This window comes from Orbicella faveolata, unplaced genomic scaffold (genome assembly GCF_042242905.1).
Source record: "Orbicella faveolata isolate gen_17 unplaced genomic scaffold, um_ofav_v1 contig_13, whole genome shotgun sequence".
In the NCBI taxonomy this organism is placed as follows: Eukaryota; Metazoa; Cnidaria; class Anthozoa; order Scleractinia; family Merulinidae; genus Orbicella; species Orbicella faveolata.
In genome coordinates, this window is record NW_028301540.1 from 16858372 (window position 1) to 16878444 (window position 20073).

General features: G+C 39.6%; 1 protein-coding gene and 1 pseudogene across 2 annotated transcripts in view; one reads left to right on the forward strand and one right to left on the reverse strand.

The window, feature by feature from the left end:
* Positions 1-20073, reverse strand: part of LOC110047516 (meiosis-specific protein MEI4-like) — a 114271-nt gene that overhangs the window by 72920 nt on the left and 21278 nt on the right. Inside the window, exon 3 of one of the 2 annotated variants that reach the window (XM_020753270.2) lies at positions 5101-5205. The exons of the other annotated variant lie outside the window; for it this stretch is intronic. Coding sequence (XP_020608929.2) covers positions 5101-5205 — 105 coding nt within the window. The remainder of the gene's footprint in view (positions 1-5100; positions 5206-20073) is intronic. 2 annotated transcript variants of the gene reach the window in all.
* LOC149115351 (uncharacterized) lies at positions 3119-4050 on the forward strand (annotated as a pseudogene).

The window sequence follows — 20073 nt, forward strand, 5'->3', positions numbered from 1 at the left end:
TTGGCATGTTTAATTTAAGTTTCATTAGCGTGAGGGCAAATTCTTGAAACTGGGACAAAGTTGGCGACTTCCTTACAACGAATTTTGAAACATTCTGTAAAATTGTTTGTAGGACATCATAAGCAGGAAATCCAGTGTAAAATCAAATCTTCTCGTTGTCATTGTGAAGTAAGTCTCATTGAATGGCGGTTTAACAGTCGAGGTGTGAAAGAAATAGTCCAACTCCTCTGTTTGAGTCGATGTCCCGTTTCAGTTTCCACTTCCATTGCTGAGTTGGCGTTGAAAGAAATATTGATGAACTTTTCCCCTGGTTCACCAATTTTTGTCTCTTGGAATCGATTTTTTCCCGAAGCCACTTTTCATTTTCTGCCACAACACATTTCATCTCTCAATCTCTGGCTCTCTTGTCTTGCTTTGAGGCATCTTCTTGATTGACTTGAAGCTTTTCGACAGAATCACATTTATCATGACCTAAATTTTGGGTTGGAATCCAGTCTGGATTGTACCTATCACACAGTTTTGCCGCTTTTCCAAAGATAAAATGTCTACCACAGACTCATGCGTGATCCAAAATGCTGTCTGTGAGATCATCTCGACTGATGGCGGAAATCCATTTTTTTCATCTTTACTCAGAGAGATTTCTTATTTCTATGCCTTAATTAGTTATAACTGAAGGTATTCTTGCTATATCAATTCCTTTATCATGGATACTGTGGGTTCCACAGCCAAAAATTGCCCACAAAACCATTTTTTATAATCTCACACGATATGTATTTACTGTTTACATGTGTACTAATATGGCGGCCAATTGTAAAGTGATCACGTGACTGAAGACGATCTATACTGGGGAAGGTACACTTCAAGAGATGTTTCTCATTCTTAGGAGAGTTGTGAAGGACAAAGTTGTTGAAAAAATGAAGGAGTCCAATTTTTTGGCTGCCTTGTTGACGAAGTGACGGACACTTCTATCCTTCAACAGTTCGTCACATTTGTTTAGTAAGTCCGTGAGGGGAAAAGTAGGACAGAGCTTTTACATACAGAACACCTGTCTGAAGTTACAGGTAAAGCACTAACAGGATCCCATGAAGGTGACCTGGAGAAATGTTCTCTTGGGATTTCAAAAATGAAGTCTTGTGTTTCTGATGGGGCTGCTGCAATGCTCGGGGTACATAATGGAATGGTTATGCACATCCAAGAGAAAGTCCCTGACCTCATTAAAATGCACTGCGTTTGTCACCGGTTGGCATTGGCATGTGTTGTCATGTATAAAGAACTGTTGTGCTTGCAGAATCAAATGTGGAAATTTAACAAGTACTTTCGATAGAAAACAGCTATGTTAGTGATGGAACTTCTTAAGTTCCTTCAATCTGAGCAAATGGAGCAGGCCAGGCAGAGAGTAAAGAAAGCCAATAAAGCAGCAGCAACAAGACGGCTTTCACACAAGGCTTTGGTGGAAGCTATGAAGCAAGAGTATGCTGTTCATATTACTGTGTTAGACTTCTTCAATAAATCAGATGCAACAGCATGTGCCCTGTTGACCCACACCCAGAATCAAAAGTTTAGCGGTGCAATTTTATTTTACCTCCCCTGCTGATCCTCAGAAAAGCTTTTCAATTTGGGGAACTTACTTTTGATTCAATTCCTTCAGCAATTTCCACCTGCACAGCAAAGTTGGGTAATGTTGTGAGTGAAAAAGATCAAATCCTTGCCCAGTTAAACTGGGATATGGAGCAGAATAGCAAGTTTGGAATGATTGAGCTATCACCTAACGAGACAACTACACAGTTTCTGAGTCATCTCCACATTTCTTATGCAGAGAGTCTAAAGAAGAACATCTCTAATCATTCCCCTAATATTCCACTCAGCTGCTCACTCAGTCTTTGATTCAGCAGCTGTCAATGAAAGGATTTCTCCAGAGTTTCAAAAATATGGCAAAGGAAAGTTGACCAAACTTGCAGACCACTTCGCCTCTGCATTGGATATTGAAAGGTTAAAATCAGAATGGGATCACTTCAAGTTCATGGCTATAGAGATGAAGCAAGAGTACTCCACAATCAGCACACAACTCAAAACCACTCCAACTGAATGGCTTCTTTCAAAGTTGACACGATTTTAAGTCCTACAGCTTCATGTTCCCCAACCTTGTCACCCTGGGCAGAACTGGCTCCAGAGCATACCTGTCAGCAATGCCTGGCCTGAGAGAGGCACCAGTGCAGTTAAACACCATCAAAACAAGACTGAGAAACAGGCTCACAGACAAGATGCTCAACAGCTTGCTCCACTTGTCAATCAATGCACCCCCTTCAAGCTCAGTTGACGTTTCTGCCATTATGCAAGGAGCATCAACCAGGTTTGTGGCAATGAAAGAGAGAAGGAAGCTACCTAGCAGACAAGACGTGCAAAACATTGAAACGGAAGTTGGTATTGCAAGCATGGATCAGAGTCAATCTGTTAGGGTTGAACTGGAAGCAGCAGTCCAGGAACTTGAAGATAAACTTGAGGTTGAAATGATGCATGCTGAACCGATTACTCTACTGATAAAGAATGTGCTTCTGCAGTTCTGTGATATTGGATGCAATTCAGCGAGCGAGCCAGATGAGACATGAAAGTTAAATCAGACAACATTAATTTTTTATATAGCATTCCCAGCAGAACATTTTGTCTATAACTAGTGCAAACACCGGTCATGTCAGATAACAGTGAAAGTGACAAACCATGTGGTTGCCACAAACTTTAAGTATACCAAAAACTGTGATAAGCTGTGTTTTGGAAAAGAGTTTTGTTATTGTTCAGATTCTCACAAATTAATTAATAGTCACTGAGTTAGCTCCTAGTCTCTGGATACCCCCATTAGGAGCTGACTAGCTTAATACTGATGTGTACAAAATTAATGCCAGTAACTCAAAGTGCAAAGCATTGTGACTGCAGGTAAATATTTCAGTAAATATTACAATGTAAATTTCCCATTGGGATGGTGCAATTTCAACTTTTCTGTGTTGAAAGCCACCAAACAGATAATATTGTGTCAAAATGAAGGAGAATTCATTTCAGAGTACCTAAATTCAAATATTTCCCAGGAGAGCATGGCCCCCGACCCCCTAGATGGGACCCAAGCTACATGGCCTTCGGCCATACACTTCAATGTTTGCCTATACATTGCAATGCAACGGATGATCAAAATTCTACTCAGAATCCTGATGCTGCTACATCTGCCCTTTTTGACTACACAATTGCAAAGCTGAGTGAGATCAAGGAAAGAAAGCTGCCTATCATAGATTTAAGGAACCCCTCAGATGCCAGCCTGACACTCACAATAGAAGAACAGCTTTCAAGCCTTCTTGCCAGATTTATCAGGTCTCTTGAGGTGAACATCCATAGCCGGTTTGATGCTGCCTTACCAGTAGGGAGTGCTTTCTCTATCTTCGATCCATTGGCTTTTCCAAATCCTGAATGACCTGGCTTCAAAGACTATGGGGCAAATGAAGTGTAGATCTTGGCTAGGCTTTTCTATTCAGACGACACTCGAGAGCATCAGCTAGTTGCTGAATAGGAGATGTTCAAACATGACTTAGCCAGTTGGAAACCTTCCATTCCAGATGAGGTGAAGAGCCACATAATAACATGCACAAAATAGTGTCTCACCCAGCTGATGAAACTTCAGACATCATACTGTCTAGTATTTCCAGCTCTTGTAAACCTTGCCGAAGTCTGCCTTTTAATGCCAGTGTCAAATGCTTGGCAAGAATGTGGGTGCAGTGTGCTGAAACATGTGAAGACAAGACTCAGGAGCTGTTTGTCAACTGAGATGCTTCAGGCACTCCTTGCAATCACCATAAATGGACCAGAGGTGGGTACTCTCGAGTGTAAGTCACTGATGACTGCTGCTATGGATGTCTGGAAGAGTCGGAAGAAATGAAGGAACTTCCAAAAGACATAGCTACACACATTTCAACTGCAAGCCAAGAGACTGCAAGGCAAGCCGTTCCTGTCGCAAATACTGCTGCTGATGCAGAAGTAGAGACAGACAAACTTGCTCTATTTGAAAAGTAGCTGTTTAATAGGCAATTGTAGCTTTTATTCAATTTTAAGTGATGATTAAAGTTGATTTGTTTTGATAATGACCCTTCAGCAAATGTACCTACTACATGTAGACCAAGTGCAATTCTCTGATCCTGAAGGCTGCTGATTTTTCAGAATACTGACATAACAAGGGATTGAAAGTAATTACAAAAGAGGGTCCTCAATAAATCCAGATGCACGGTGTTGTGGTATATGCAATCATTTCATTTACATATTGGTCATTTGGATATTAACATTTTCTTTTGTGTGCCAGTTTATATATTTTATTGATTCAGGAAACAAGTGCTACATCTAATTTTATGCTCATAAGCAACTCATTTCCATAAGTTCTCAAGTGCCTAAACACAACACTTTGGCCAGCAAAATGCATGAAATCGCATCTTTGGCAACCTACAATTTCAAAATTTTCCAAAGGGGTGTGCTCCCGCCCCCCCTAGGTTGGCTCAGCCTTTTGAGCCCAGCTTTATGCTGCCTGCTATGTTTTATTGGCCACATGTGAAACGTTCAACTGAGAACCCTGGTAATGATTGAATGCAATGTTATGCTTTCACTTCCTAAACCAGTGATTCAACAAGAGAAAGCACACAATGCACTATGGCTCTACTGCCAAGTCTAAAATATTCACCACTCATACCAATCATACCAAGTGTCAAAACTGTTTTACCATCAGTACCTCAACCAGAAACATTTAGAACATCTGAGTCCCAATAACAAGGTGCCTCTTACATATTGTGAACAGATTGTTGACTACATTCACCATCTGTACCAATTCGATATGAATCATCAGCTGTTTTACCTTTCAGTAACAACTTAACATGGTAATATTGCAACATTGTCCTCTAAATGTTCCTAAAACAAACATTTACAAATATGAATGGTAAAGTAATTAATGAATTGCACCTATTGGTTCGTATCAGACCAACCCTCAAAACTGGTACAAATAAGACAACCACTCATAACTAATCAATCACTCACCCTTCAATTTTGTTTCAACATTTTAAGCCTTACTCAATTTCTTACCTTTTCATTTTTACAATTGTCTTGTGACTGCAGATTTTTCAACAATTCTTTAATATAAGTTCCTACACTTAAATCTCTGGGCTTTCTTCTTATCACTGTAACAGCCTATAAGACAATAATTTACCTTACATCAGTATTCACAAGGAAGCCAATTAATGTTGATCACCCATCTTCCACATCACCTGCAACTACCATAACATTACAAAAGTAATGACCCTTGTTTCTTCTGGAATGCAGTCTTTGGGGCTTGATTCTCTCAGGGTCCCTGCTTTTGAGGTGCCCTACTTTCAAGGGTCACTACTATTGGGGAGCAAAAAAGGTTGTATATTCTTAAAGACCATGTTCTCATTAATCAGCAGGAAAGCTACTCAGATAGTCCAAACTGTTTTCATTTCATGACACACTGCTGCGTTAGTCTACTGTATCAATACCTTAGTATGCTGGTTGTGTTTTAAATTACAATTTAGAAACGTTCCTTTAAATATCCTCCTGTTGAAATTGGTATGTACAGAGTTTTCAATTTTAGTTTGAAGAAAAGTTTCCGTCAGTACATTCTTGTTACTTGATTAAGATTGTATGGGTTTTGTTTTTCACATAGCACAACATGGACTGGTGAAGCACAAAATTGGCATTTCACAATGCTTCATGGCATAAGTGATACTTTCCCTTGTTGTAGACTGCCTGCATTTCCTAACTTTTACTTGATTATTAATAAAGTGTATTATCGTTTGTCTCACGATGTAGTCACTTGAGATGTAGATCGCGACGTTTCGACTACTTACTGCTAGTCTTCTTCAGGCGATAAGGTCGACTGATTGCACGGTATCATTTATATCACAAAGGTCGGCTGTGATTGGTGCATTTCGATCCTCCTATTGTTCCATTGTTCCGGCGAGTAGCTGTTCCCTCAGTGGTCCGCTGTTGTACTGTTCTCCTGTTGTTGTGTTTCTTGATCATGGGTATCCATGCTTCAGGAATTTCAATTCCACTATCCCTGTTGATGTTGTTAGGGTGAAGTCTTACGTGAATAGCTTCCTTGACCCTACGTGTGTACCAGTGAGGATCTCAATCAATAAACTTGACCTCATTCCAGATAGGATAGTGGCCGGTCTCGTGGGTGTGTTCAGAAATGGCGGAGGTCTAGGTACGGGCGAGTCGTATATCCCTGTCGTGTTCTTTGATCCTCTCCTGCATAGATCTCCCTGTTTCCCCGATGTAGACTTTGCCGCACTCACAGGGAATCCTGTAGACAACACCATCTTGTTTAGCCGGGTTGACGGTGTCCTTTGGTCGCACTAAGTGTGACCGAAGTGTCGTGTTGGACGTAAAGACAGTGCGAATGCCTTGTTGTTCTAGGCAGCGGCGGAGAGACTCCGAAACTCCTTGGACATAAGGTAAAACGGTGGTGGATTTAAATTCCGCAACAGGCTTTCTTCTTGGGGCTGTTCGTGCCTTTGTGATCTTCTGTACAAAAGAGGAGGGATATCCGTTAGAAACAAGTACAGATGACAGATGTTTCTTTTCTCCAGCGATTACTGATGGTTTGGTGACGAGACGTTTAGCCCGGTCGTACAGACACTTCACAATACCGCGCTTTACTGACTGAGGGTGGTGTGAATCATACGCTAGGTACTGATCAGTATGTGTTGGTTTCCTGTAGACACTGGTGGTAAGGCGGCCATCAGGTTCTCTGTAAACTGACGTGTCGAGAAAGGCGATCTTGTTGTTGTTCTCGATCTCCATGGTGAAACGGATTGATGGTTGATGACTGTTCAGGTGTTGCAGGAAGACGTCAACTCTATCCCGATCCAGGATGGTGAAAGTATCATCTACGTAGCGTTTCCAGATCTTAGGCTTGCAAGGTGCGGACTCTATTGCCTCTTCTTCAAATTACTTGATTATTATTGGAAAAAATGCTATTGACCCTTGTCTTCCCATTTTCAGATAGGTGGAGGTGGGCTCGCTACTTTCTGAGGGTGGCTCTTTTCAGGGGGTCTTACTTTTGGGATTTGTCCACCACCACATTTTTTATCTTACTTTCAGGGGGCCCCTACTTTTCGAGGGTTGATATTCATGGAACTTTATGGTAAGAGTCACTGATCTCTGTGATGTTGATAGCTAAAATTCAAATTGAACAAGCAACAAAATGGCCAAACCTAGCAACCTAAACTTTGACTTGGACCAGACTGTTTTGTGTTAGCCGACAAAAACTACTGAAACAGGTACTATTGCTTTAATACTGAGGAATCAGACTGAACAGACATACATGGAGAGCTGAACAACACAGGCAACAACAATTTCATTACCAAAAACAGAAACAAAAAGCAAAGTGATCTGGCATATCTTACAGATGGGTAAAATCTGCAAACAAAATGAGACCTCTTGAAAACATACCAGACCAGGAACTTGCTCAACCACTAGCTCAATCTTTTTTGAAAGTGCAGACAGAAAATGGAGAATATGACATGAACCTGACATGCTCACATGAATGTTACAAAATTTCAACTGTCTTTTACAATAACACGGTAAACAATACAATACAATACAATACAATACATGAACAGATGGTTCACAGAGGCCAGGGAAGCTCTTGTCTTCAAAATGTACACAGCCTTAGCTGATACAAGTAGAGTGGAGTGGTGTTTTCCGTCATCAAAGTTGGCCGTATGCGAGAAAGAATGATTTCCCAGAAGTACCAATAACCATTGATCAAATTGTAAGGACAGCTCATCCGTTTTTGTGGGATGCATCATCCCAAATACTTGGCGACTATCTTGAGAGTTTGATGTCGTGATCCTTGTGAGCATGAGTGGTCTGAGGTAGACTGGTACTAGTATTTCGCGTGATTGTTTCAAGTAAAGGCCGCCATTGCTACATACGCTGTGCACAGTTGTTCCTAGCTCTTGTCACATTGCATTGTCAGAGAACTTCTTTTCGATTCCCTGCCCGCTTTTTGCCTGGATTTGATTGCAGTTTTCAAGGTAAGCTATTTCCATTTTTTCAATTACTGTCATGCTGCTTTGTTATTGGAAATTAACTGCACTGCCCTCAAAAAGAGATTACGAGATGCCTCGTTTATTCTCTATGATTTCATTTAGGTGCTACTGAGCAAGTTTTCTCATGCCAGCCAACATATATCAAGACTTGGCTTGTGCAGTTTTGCACCAAAGTTAATATGCTTGTGGGATCCCACATTCATTGGCTTGAAATTCATTGCAGGTTGCATAACATAAGCTTTCACAAGCCAAAATCTCACAAGCCAGTATTTCTTGGCTTGAACTATCAGTTCGGGTTGCACCACACACTGAAAGAGTCATTGTTTGTTAGATAAAGATCTGTATTAGCCACGAGTATGGGAACATCAATTGAACATCAGTTGTTTGAGGACGATTTTGGAATATGATGCTTATGCTTTATTTAAATGTGTTTTATTTGTGTTAAATTTTGGGCTATTTCTGCTCACTATTAAATGAACCGTTAGAAATCAGTGCATGAGCAAATAGTGCAGGAGCTTATATCATTTTAGATATTATGTAACTATGCCTGCTGCATTTTAAAAACGGAAACTTTTATTGTTTGCTTTTCAGTCAGAGTTCATTGACTGTAAATTAAAAATTATAAACAGAACTTTGCATTGACAGTAGTATCGTATATGAAGGCAGTTCAACCCTCCAGGTTAACTCTTTTCCTTAGTGGCCACTTGGCCACTAAATGTTTATTTTTCAATGCCAGTGAAAAATTTTAGTCACCAAAGTAAAAAAATTAATTACTTAATCAATATTGATTAACTAATTACTGCATTAATTAATAAGTAATGACTAATTAATATGCTATCCCTGAGCTAGTTTAATAAAAAGTGTATCAAATAATACATTTTTATCATTGATGATCGTATTAAATCACTGTAACTTCCTTTTGAAGATTTAACAGGTCTTCCTGAACTCCCCTAAGCATATTGGGTAGTGACTCATTCAACTAACAGAAAAGGAACAGAAAAGGTGTAAGCAACAGATAGAAAAAACCTGCTAAGAACAGACAACAACGGTAACGAGACCTTCCATCAATCGACCAACTATTCACACAAACATATTGAACTAGTTGGGAAATATTTGCGCCAAAAAGCGTGAGTATGTGCAATTTACTGCCATTTTTCGGCAGGAAAAAAATACACAGAAATATTGCGAATTTTAATTCGCATTTACAGAGCAAAACATAAGTGTAGATGACACAAATTATACCAAATAGCAACTAGATTATGGAAAGTGTTATCCAACGTATCTAAACAAGGCTCGAAAAAAAAACCCCTTCGCTCGTGTGGGACAAGTACAATTTCCTCTTGAGCAAGTAACTTTCTCTGCTGACTTGCCCCATGGGCACTAACCCAGGTATGCGGGTTCTCTGACTAAGTTTTTGATAATGATTTTCAAACAAAGAATAAGTTTTAGGCTCATGGGTAATAAAGAGTTGAGATGAAAATCTTTAAAATCACAAATTATAGCATTGTTTTGCTGATTGTGTGATGTACATTTGCAGTTCAGTTCAAAATCTGCCCCAATTAAATTTCTCTCCACAGTTAAAAATAGCCGTGTTCAGCAGGAAAATGCTGAGAAAAGAGCTGTGCAATTTTTTGCGAGCATTTTTCAACTTCATGGTATAAAACCAAACACAACAGCAATGTATCAAATATGCAGAAACTGTACATGTGCATTGTCTCAATCTTAAAGGTAAAGTTCAGTCAAGTGGAATGAAATTCGTCACATACGAAGCACTGCAAATTCGTTATTCTGCATGATGCAGGGATGTAGATAAAAGCTGGCAGCTGGAAAAAATCGCCGGCTATTCCTAAAAAATTGCGGCTGATGAATCGTAGAGACGATACACAACAGCTAAAAATAGAAAATTTGTTTGGTTAAACAATCATATTGTGTTGAATGAAATTACTGATTTGTTTTGTGTGTTTTATTTGTATTCTATGTTCTCTTGGCTTTATTTCTTAGTCATAAAAGGGCCATTAGTTTTGGCCTACAGCTGAGTAAATGAGATTAAATTTGTACCGCTAAATGCGATCAAACGACTGACAAGTGCGAACTTGACTTCTCGCAATTTCACCGTCTACTACACTTTCTAAGATTGGCTGTAGAAATGTCTCAAACGTTGATTCAGAAAAGAGACTAAACAATAAAGACACGGCAAACACCTGATATAAATAAAGGCCGCACCAGTGTCTTGCGTGATGTTCGCTAATTTGTTTCGCTTTTGCTTACACTTTCTTTTGGGCTCACCAAAATTCATTTAATTACTTGTAATTTCACATTGTTTTAGTGTGAGGTACATAAAAACAAAACTTTCAAATGCAATGGACAAATTAATGGAGACCTTTTGTTTCATTCACGATGTTTTCATTAAAATTATTTAACAAGGATAAAACTTGATCCACATTGTAGAAATCTAATAAATTATACTGGAACAAAACTAAAGCTTTCTGCTTTTCCTGAAATGAAATAAACAACCCATTTACAAATTAAGAATATGCTTCTTCTGCAAATGCCGATTTTTTTTGCCATTGTCAGACTGTTTAGAAAGACAAGCATTTAGAATATTTCGACAGCTTTCGATTTTCGCTTTGTATAAATACACGTACTTGTTTACATACTAGTTATGTTATGTAACCATTGCACATGACTTGAGCGCGGTTTGACAGCACCAGAATTTTTTGGTCCCACGTGCGCTGTAAAAACATCGTTGCTTCGGGCAAAGTTGGAGATGTCTGCACCAAAAAAGATTAAATTGACCAAGAAGACGACTTTAAACAGTTTTTTTTCAACGCGACAAGATGTGAACACCGATGATACGCTACAAGCCATGAACACCGACGATCAAGACAGTTTGCTTGCCAAAGATTGTGATAGCGAAACAACTTCGTTGTCAGAGAAGCTGAGAGGTGAAATAATTACTGCAGCAGCATCGACTTCAACTTCGAATCTATCTTCTACAGAAGAAGATCCCATCTCCTTGGAGAAAGGACGTGAAGAAATAAGCACTGCTTTCAACGATGTTTTGTCTCAGGAGCTCAAATTACTTAACTATTTCCTATGTCATGGGAAATGCTCCTCGGTCAATTCCAGCAGCAAAAATACATTCAATCACTCTTGGTTGGCTGAACCAAGTCTTTGTTACGATGCAGGGACAGGTCTCTGGTGGCTTTGCTACCAGGAGAAATCAGGTATGTACTGTTTATTATGTCACAAGCATGATACTATCAACACCAGAAACAAATCTAAAGTTTGGAACGATCAGCCCTCTGTGAGACTGTGTAAGGTGGCAATTACAGATCACTCAACGACTGAGCAACACAAAAATGCGGTAAAGGCTGAGTTGCTTCAGCGAATTTCATGTTTTCATGAGCAGCTGACAGCAAAACGTGAAACAAGTGAGACAGTTATAGAGAAAACTTCTACAGCTATTTACTGGCTAGCCAAGCAAGAAATATCAAATAAGAAACTATTACCCCTTATTGACTTAATAGAATACCTTGGCCTAAAGGAACTGAAGTTCTTTGAATACAGGAGCCGTCAAAGTATTCGTGAGATGTTTTTGACGATAGGCCAAACCATCAGGGAACTTTTATCTGCACGTGTAAGGAAGGGCAGACGAGGCTTGCAATATTTCCGTTGTTGAGCAACTGATTGTATTTGTTAAGTACTTTGATCATTGTAAGGGTACAGCAAAAACTGAATTTCTCGGAATCGAACCTTCGCGTGACCTCCAAGGAGTAACAGCTGAAGCTGTGACAAAGAAACTTGTGGAAGTCTTAGAGAAATGTGAATTGTTCGTAGAGAATCTCAAGTCATTTGTTAGTGACGGGGCAAGTGTTATGATGGGAAAGACAAATGGTGTAGCTGCCCGACTGAAAGGCCTCAACAAGTTTATTGTCAATTTTCACTGTATATGCCACAAATTAGCTCTGGCATGTGGAGACAGTGGAGATCAGATCAATTACATCAAAGATGTTGAAACCACCCTAACAAGTATTTGGAAATTCTTTCAGTATTCCCCAAAGAGGACCAATGTTTTCGTTTTGATTCAAATGCAATTGTCAAAGCTCAATTTGCCTGACCAAGGGAAGAAAGTACTGGTAACAAAGATACAGAAAGCGTGCTGCACTCGCTGGTTATCATTACACCAGTCTGTAATCAGTGTTCACAAAAACTTTGAGGTATTGCTTCAAACGTTCCAGTTTCTTGAGAAGGATCCTTTGGCCTTAGGTCTTTACGAGAAAGCCAAGTCTCCAAAGTTTATTGGGGCAGTTTACATGTTCACTAGAGTTTTGCCAATATTAACTGAACTAAGCAAAACATTTCAATCAAGCGCTCTTAACTTTGGACGAGTCAAACCAGCCCTTGACTACACTCAGACTCAGCTCACATCACAGAAGGATTCACACCAGTTCTTGGATGATCTAGAGTGGGATTTGAATGAGGGTGGGAGACTTGGCCGCGTTGGTATAACCCTCAGTGACCAGGATAAGAGGGTTATTTTGGCACTGAATGAGAAATACATCAGTACATTGAAGCAGAACATTGAACAACGTTTTGGTGACTGCCTGAACGTTTTTTCATGTTTTCATGTATTCAATCCCATGGAGTTGCCAAACAGAGACAGTCCTGAATTTAAGGACTATGGGATTGCTTCTATGAAAGTGCTTGCAAATCACTATTATCAAGACAGTAAATGCAGAGAGCAGGAAACTGATGAGCTGTTGTCTGAATGGAACAAGTTTAAGTTTGACATGTTGAAATGGAAGTCTGAGATGCCAGATCCTTCAGTCTTGCAGAACACTCCATTAGAATGGACTTTGCAGAGACTCCTTCAAATGAAGACAGAGTTGCTAGTGCCTTAAAGAGACTGAAGACAAGATTCAGGAGCAGGCTTAACAGTGATCTCCTCAATGCTTTAATGCAGATTACGTTGAATGGCACCCCAAAACAGCTGGAGGCGCACGAGATTGGCAGAGTTGGCAGCGAAGCATGTTACGTGGAATGAGGCAAAAGGCACTGCACAAAATAGGGTTAGGTGGCGCGCGCTAGTTGAGGACCTATGTTCCACTTAGGAACGAAGAGGATTAAGTAAGTAAGTAAGTACGTTGAATGGCCCTCCAGTTCAGTCCCCCAAAGCAGAAGAAGTCATACAAAGTTCAGTCAAGACCTGGCTTAGTATAAAGAAGAGAAGGAAATTGCCCACACATATGTCAGGTCAAAACCAGTCCCAGGGTGCAAGTGTCAGTGAACAAGTGCAAGCAGTAACTATGGTGGACCAGGAAGTTCAATGTACTGGCAATGAGGAGCTGACAACAGGTACAGAAGCTGAAGAGCTTCAAGAACTTCATGTAGCCACGGACGCTTTCAGCCTTGACCTTGTGGGTGATTCAGACAGCGACTTGGGTCTTGAGAGTGAGGATGAGGCTGAGTATTAGCAAGTCGAACTGAAGCAAGTATTTAAACTTTTAAGTAATTACCTGCTCTCACGATTATGTCAACATTTTTGTAAACTGAATTTTCACTCCTGTGATTTTAAATGAGGGGCCCATTAACAAAGGGTGATGCTACATGTATGTAGGTCTGACTGAGTAGAAGCAACCTTTCAGAATTAACCCAGGAGGTTGAGAGTTCAACACAGGCATCAATGCTTTTTGATACAAAAATCAGAATTTACTTCAACTTTCATAGGCACTTTCAAAACAAAAGTTCTGTTATTTACTTATTAAATCAGTAGAGGGTGCCCTTCCTGAGACCTTTAAATTCCTAGAGTTTTAGTTGCTTAAAGTACTAATTTTTCTCTATAAATGCCTCATCAGAACTCATCAAGATCGCATCTCCGGGCTATGACATGTCCAAAATTTTCCGGGGACACATGCCCCCGGACTCCCCTAGAAGCTTGTGGCCGTTGGCCACTCGCTTCATTCCGGCTGTTAAACATATTCTTCCACCTATTCCAATTTCTAACTACAACCCTGTGATGGGTTCTTTGTTTCATTTTCTTTTAGTCTCAATTTCAGTAGATTAAAATTGCAGAAAAATTTATTTTACAATTCATAATGCTCAGAGCACTTTTTTTCAGTGTGGATGATAATCCACTCAACCTCACGAGTTTTAGTCGCCAGGCTGGTGACTTCCGTTTCAAGTTAGTCGCCGGCTCCAAAATTCTAGTCACCATGGCAGCTAAAATGGTGGCAACTTGGAGGGTTGCAGTACAAAATATTACAAACCAAAGCGAATTTCCCTTTGGGCAAGTGAGAAGATTTTCACGAAGGCAAATCAAATGGGAGCTTTAAAATTGCCTACCAGCCAAAATATAAGTTTATTTTGTTTTTGTGTGGGATTTCCCACACTTTGTCAATGCCAGCTATATTTATTTATTTATTTATTTATTTATCTATTTATTTATTTGCCCATGAGAGCAAAGTGTTTGGCCTTAGGTCTTAGTGTTTTTCAGACACTCGCTGCCGTACTTATTCTTGACGCGCCATTAATCATAAGGTGGGTAAACATGCGCTTTCTGTATATGCGTGAAATTCTCGGATGAATAAGGAACAATCAATCAATCATACAGCAACCATACAAAGTTCCAGTTCTCAGACAGAACTTTTGGCAATTACATATTTAAATGATGTCACATTGAAATTCCTTCAATCAGCTGAAAATCCCAACAATTTCCCATGGTAAAAGGATCATTTACCATGGTAAAAAGTTCCGTGTAACGGAACTCTGAGGGAGCGAATTTCCTGGAAACTAAAGTCCAAACATGTTTCTCCTGTAACCGTTTTTTCGTCTGCAGCTTGGGATCTTATAACTAGGCCTCTAGTGTCTTTACTCAACATTCATCACTGCAACACGACAAAATCTATAAATATTCACCATAAAGCTACAATTTCTCTCATTTATCCAAAGCGTATCAACTTTTATTTATCTGAAATCCCACCCAAGTTTGCATTGTGGACCTATTTTTTTTCAAATCCATTGATTCCCGTGCCACCCGTAACCGGCCGTGACAAGCCTTGGCCTTTCTTCCACTTCTGACATCATCACCTTTGACCAAAATTGGGATCATCTATGCTCAACTTCTGCAAGAGGAAAAGATCTTTCCAATGATACTCAGATCAGAGTGATTGGATCAATGGAACCTGAAATATCCACAAAAATGCTTAAAAAGTTGAGTGAAAAACTCAGAGCAAAATTTCCTGCAACTACACGTGACTACTCCATGGTGAAAATTGCTTTCTCAGAAGTTTTTGAACTGGAAGCAAGCCCAGTAGAAGGTCAATCACTGCAGCAAAAAGAAAAGAAAAGGAGAAAAAGGGAAGCAAAAAAAAACAATTAAAAAAATCGAACAGCCTAAAGACGTAGGTCACTTTCTCATCCAAAATTTGGATTTCTGCACGTGCCCGAGCAAAAATGTCGTAAAATGCGATGCAGGCGGAAAGAAAGGCATGCTGTCATGTTGCAAATGCCTTTTTGAGTAGATTGGAGCTAATTTGGACAATATCCAGCTTGAAAATTCCAAAATGTCCAAAAAATGCATTTTTTGCAAAAAGCTCCAGGAGTCAATGGGTTAAGCAATGATGTGTTGAATAAAATCCCAATTTGCAGTGTTGCAGTGATCTCAAACCCTTTGGTGTGCAATGTTTGTGCTTTTCACACTATGGTATCTGGTGAAATAAAGTTGTTTGTAGTGCTGAATAAAGTACAAAAAATGGGAAAAATAATGCCTCTTCTTAACTAAGCATCAAATTAAAGTTTTTTCAGCATGTGTCTTGTACTTTATTCATTCACAGCACATAAACTTCCTGGAACTCAAAGCAGCGATTCTTGCCTTGACGTCATTCCTGGTAGAGGGATTTCAGTTACCACCTCATGGCCTGGGCCAACATCCTCAGTACCATATTCTTCTGGAGATGGACAAAACCACTTCAGTTATGTATGTGAACAGGAGGGGGCACTCAACCACCTACACTCACATTTGGCACAACTTCATTAAAAATTGCTCACCATGTGCGTGGCTGGTTGCCATTGGAGAATGTCCTTTAGTGGAAGGTAAAGGTAAAGTCTGCATACGAGCCAAGTGGACCACCAGGCCAGAGCCTATCCTGGTCTCCTTAGCTTCCTTTAGTGGAAGACTGGGTAAAAATTATTAATCAAAGCATCATGATGACGTTTTTTAGTCCTTCCCAGAAGACCCTGTGAGGTTGGAAGCTGAATGCCGAGAAGCCATCTTTGCAAAATGATTCAAGAGCTTTTGTTTGGTACCAAACATGGGTAGGCATCTTTGTTTTTCTAGACATTGTGGCTTTGTTACTTCAGCCACTTCTTGTCCCGATAACTCTGATTCAAAGAAGTGTCTTCTTTTACCTTCATTCATTTTCCTGTTCTGTTACAACCTGTCAATTTTGCTTTCATAGCATTCACAGTGGGTCAAATGTTGATCGTATGTTTTGAGTTTTGTAAGAAAGAAGCATGTGCCCTGAGGGCTGACTTGAGTTTAACTGTGTAATTTTGCAATTATTATTGAACAGACCAACTGTTCTAAGGTGGCCAGGTGGCTACCTACCATGAGTTTTCTCATGTGACTACAAGTAATGACTTAGTGGTACCACTTGGTGGTTTGCTGAAAAAAATGAATGACATGAATATGGAATGTGCAAACTTGGTATGCAAGTGCCTTTTTGCAATTTAACTTGATTATGTTTATCACGTAAGCTTACGTTTTTTATGCTTAAGAGCATTAAAAGCTATTTTTAGCTTAATTGGATATTTATAAACAACAGTATACAAATCTTTTTAATACTAACATTGAAAGTGAATCTCTCTATTCCACTTAGAAGACAGCAAGGATCACACCGATCTTTAAGAAAGACATTGAGACAGATAGAAAATTACAGACCAATCACGCTGCTCAGCATTCCCAGTAAAATTTAGAATCGGAGGTGAACGATTCCCCAGTGCATCACACCTTTGAGGATCATGGATTAGCTTCGGATAAGTAATGGGCTTATAGATTGGACTATTCTACTTCTTCTGCTTGTTCTCTTACAGAAACATGGAGGAGGCTATTGATTGTCAGTATACCTCGGGGATCAGTGCTCAGTTCTACTCTTTTCTCTCTATTCACTAGCGATATACCGTCAAGTGTGAAAGTTTACCTATATGCTGATGACACTATGATCTACATGTGAGATAAAAACAACTAGATTTATTTGGGTATAACTGACAGTCTAGTGATGCACTTCTTTTCATTGCTCAATGTTATAACCTGCAGCCTTGAAATTCAATCAGTCTCGGTTTCACCTCACATGTACCACTAGCTTGCTCGATTTTTCAGTTACTCAGTTTTCAGTTACGGATGAGGAAACCAAAGGGTGGTGCCAGACTAATAGTCTGGCTGGCTACTCTGTTAAAGCCTTAGTCGAAGAAGAGTTCGTATAACTGCAGGCCATTCAGGCTATGATGGCTGAGGTCATTGGAAATTTTTTCCCTTTCTTCAGGCGCAACACTGCCTCCTCAAAAAAGCTGTTCCCAAAGCACAATCAGAAAGCAATGTCCAATCAACTTCAACTGGAGGTACTAACAAGGACACAAGCCAGCTGGCTCAAGATGTTGACACCCTGAAATCATCTGTTCTGGCCCTTTTACAGAACAATTCGCAGGCCAGTGTAACTGTAAGAATGTAAATTGAGAAACCAAAATAGTGCAACATAGAGCACTGGTAATTATGGTATATTTCTTCACACGCTTTAGCTATACTTCATACTTGTCTTTATTCATCATAGGAAATGATTGCTATTTTGCTTAGGTTTGATTGTCATTTTTGACAACAGTGAGTAGACAAATACTGTAGCTAATAAAACAAAGAGTTTACCTATCGCCAGGAGAAGAAGAATTACTCTTTGCAAATCTAAACATTTGAATTTGCTGGAAACCTACTGAAGGACACAGAATGGAGTAATATTAAAACAATTGCTGCTTTTGAGCTCAAACAAGTTTCTGTCTGTGAATCTCAGAATATACAGTTGCACCAAAGATGGCAATGAATACAAGACAACTTCTGTTCAAAGCTATGGCATTAATCATCAAAGTTCAAAGTTTACTGCTCAGAGTTCTTGTTACAAACAGTTAATATGATTATTGAGTGGTTACTACAAAATCAAATATTCTCAGGAAATCATCATAAATAAAAGATTTCAAATGATAAAGTTGCATAGATTTTGCTCCAACAAATATTGTACACAAAATGATTCAGAGTTTCTGTACCCTCCATCCAATGATGTTTGATGTTACTTGTTGAAAATACTGCAAACTGAAAAAGCAGAACACCTTAAAATGTGCACAACCTAATGATGCAAAATACTGATCTGATTGACCAACCCCAATTTGCATAAACTGATCCCCCACTTCACTGAGTTAAAAAACATCCTTCGACTCGTAAGCTCTCAAGAACTCCTCAACAGCCCTTCAGCTTACTGGTTGCATGACATTCTTTACTGACTTTTTCTCCACCACTACCTACATCATCATTCAACAAATTCTCTTTGTCAAAGAACTGAGGACTAACAGCTGTGGGTGGTTCAACTTGATGCTTAGGCACAAGGGGAGTTCTGCATGAGCCGAGGTACAATTGCAGTGTGACTGTACTTTCAGAGGCAACCTGATCAATAGACCCTTCAAAGTAGACAACCAGATCAGCACAAGGATCTTTACCTTCATTGCTGGTTACCACGGGAGGAAGGCTTGAGAATCATAGGTACAGTTTCCTCTTGGGAATAGTGCCATGGAGCAATAACATCCAGTTATGCACATAATAAAACAAAAAAAAAAATGTCTAAGTGCTGATGATGTTGCTAATACATTATTGTGCTCTTCTATGGAGCCGTGGAAATTTCAAAAAAAAAATAATTATGATAAAAAGACTTGTTTAACTACTTTAATTACCATATTCTATACACTAAACCTAATTATAGCATGTTATATGGTACATTTTCATCGACAAATGCATCCTAAGGAGTACAAAGTAGGGAGCTGTCACACTCCAGGCCAGAATTGTCAACTTCTTGTGGATACTTTCTACATTCTGGGAGACACTTTAATAAGGGAGCTGTCAAATTGCAGAGCAGATGTGTCAACTACTTATGACTGTAAGGACAAAGACTTCAGGAATATAGGAAAAAAGCTAACACACAGTGGATAACCTTGAAGCTTATGATCAAATATGTGTTGGAAGACACAACTCCTAAAATTAAAAAAGGAAAAGCAGGTCAGATAACCTCCACTGAGTGATTCATCAACAAACTGCTCAATAAGAGTTGTTTTCGAGGTTATTTAGAAGTTCTTAAGTTAGCTGTGATTGCCGTTGTGATCCCTTTAAGTATTGCATGGCCAGAAAGAGGTGCTGCACTATGAAGCTTATCAAGAGCAGGCCGAGGTCAAGTCTGAACTGCTTAATATTCTAATGCAGGTTGCAATTAATGGCCTGACAGTTCTAGCATGCCTGATGTGGAAAGTGTAGTGAAGAACTGGTTAGGGAAGGAAACAAGGTGAAAGAACAAGTAGACAGCTGTTTCAGGCACCCAAATGGCAACATTTACTTAACAAGCTGTTACTGAACCTTTCACTATGGATGCTGCCTGTCAAACTACCAGTTTCAGTTTTGAAGAGAGGGTTCAGAAAGCAGTAAGTGCTTGACATTTGTGTGTTGAAGAAACTGACTTCAACACAGATAGAAGCCCCCTGACAGGATTGAGTGGTGCGGATCATAATTTGGCCCATCATTGTCGCTTAGGGTTTTCATCAAGTTTGGAGTCATCTGTAGCATCGAAGGAAAATCAAGCATACATACTTAGCCGTAAACAGGTGTTACAGGTTATGGCCCTTAATGACAACCCTGAGTCACTATTTTGTTTTTCAAGGGGATTAACCATGCCAC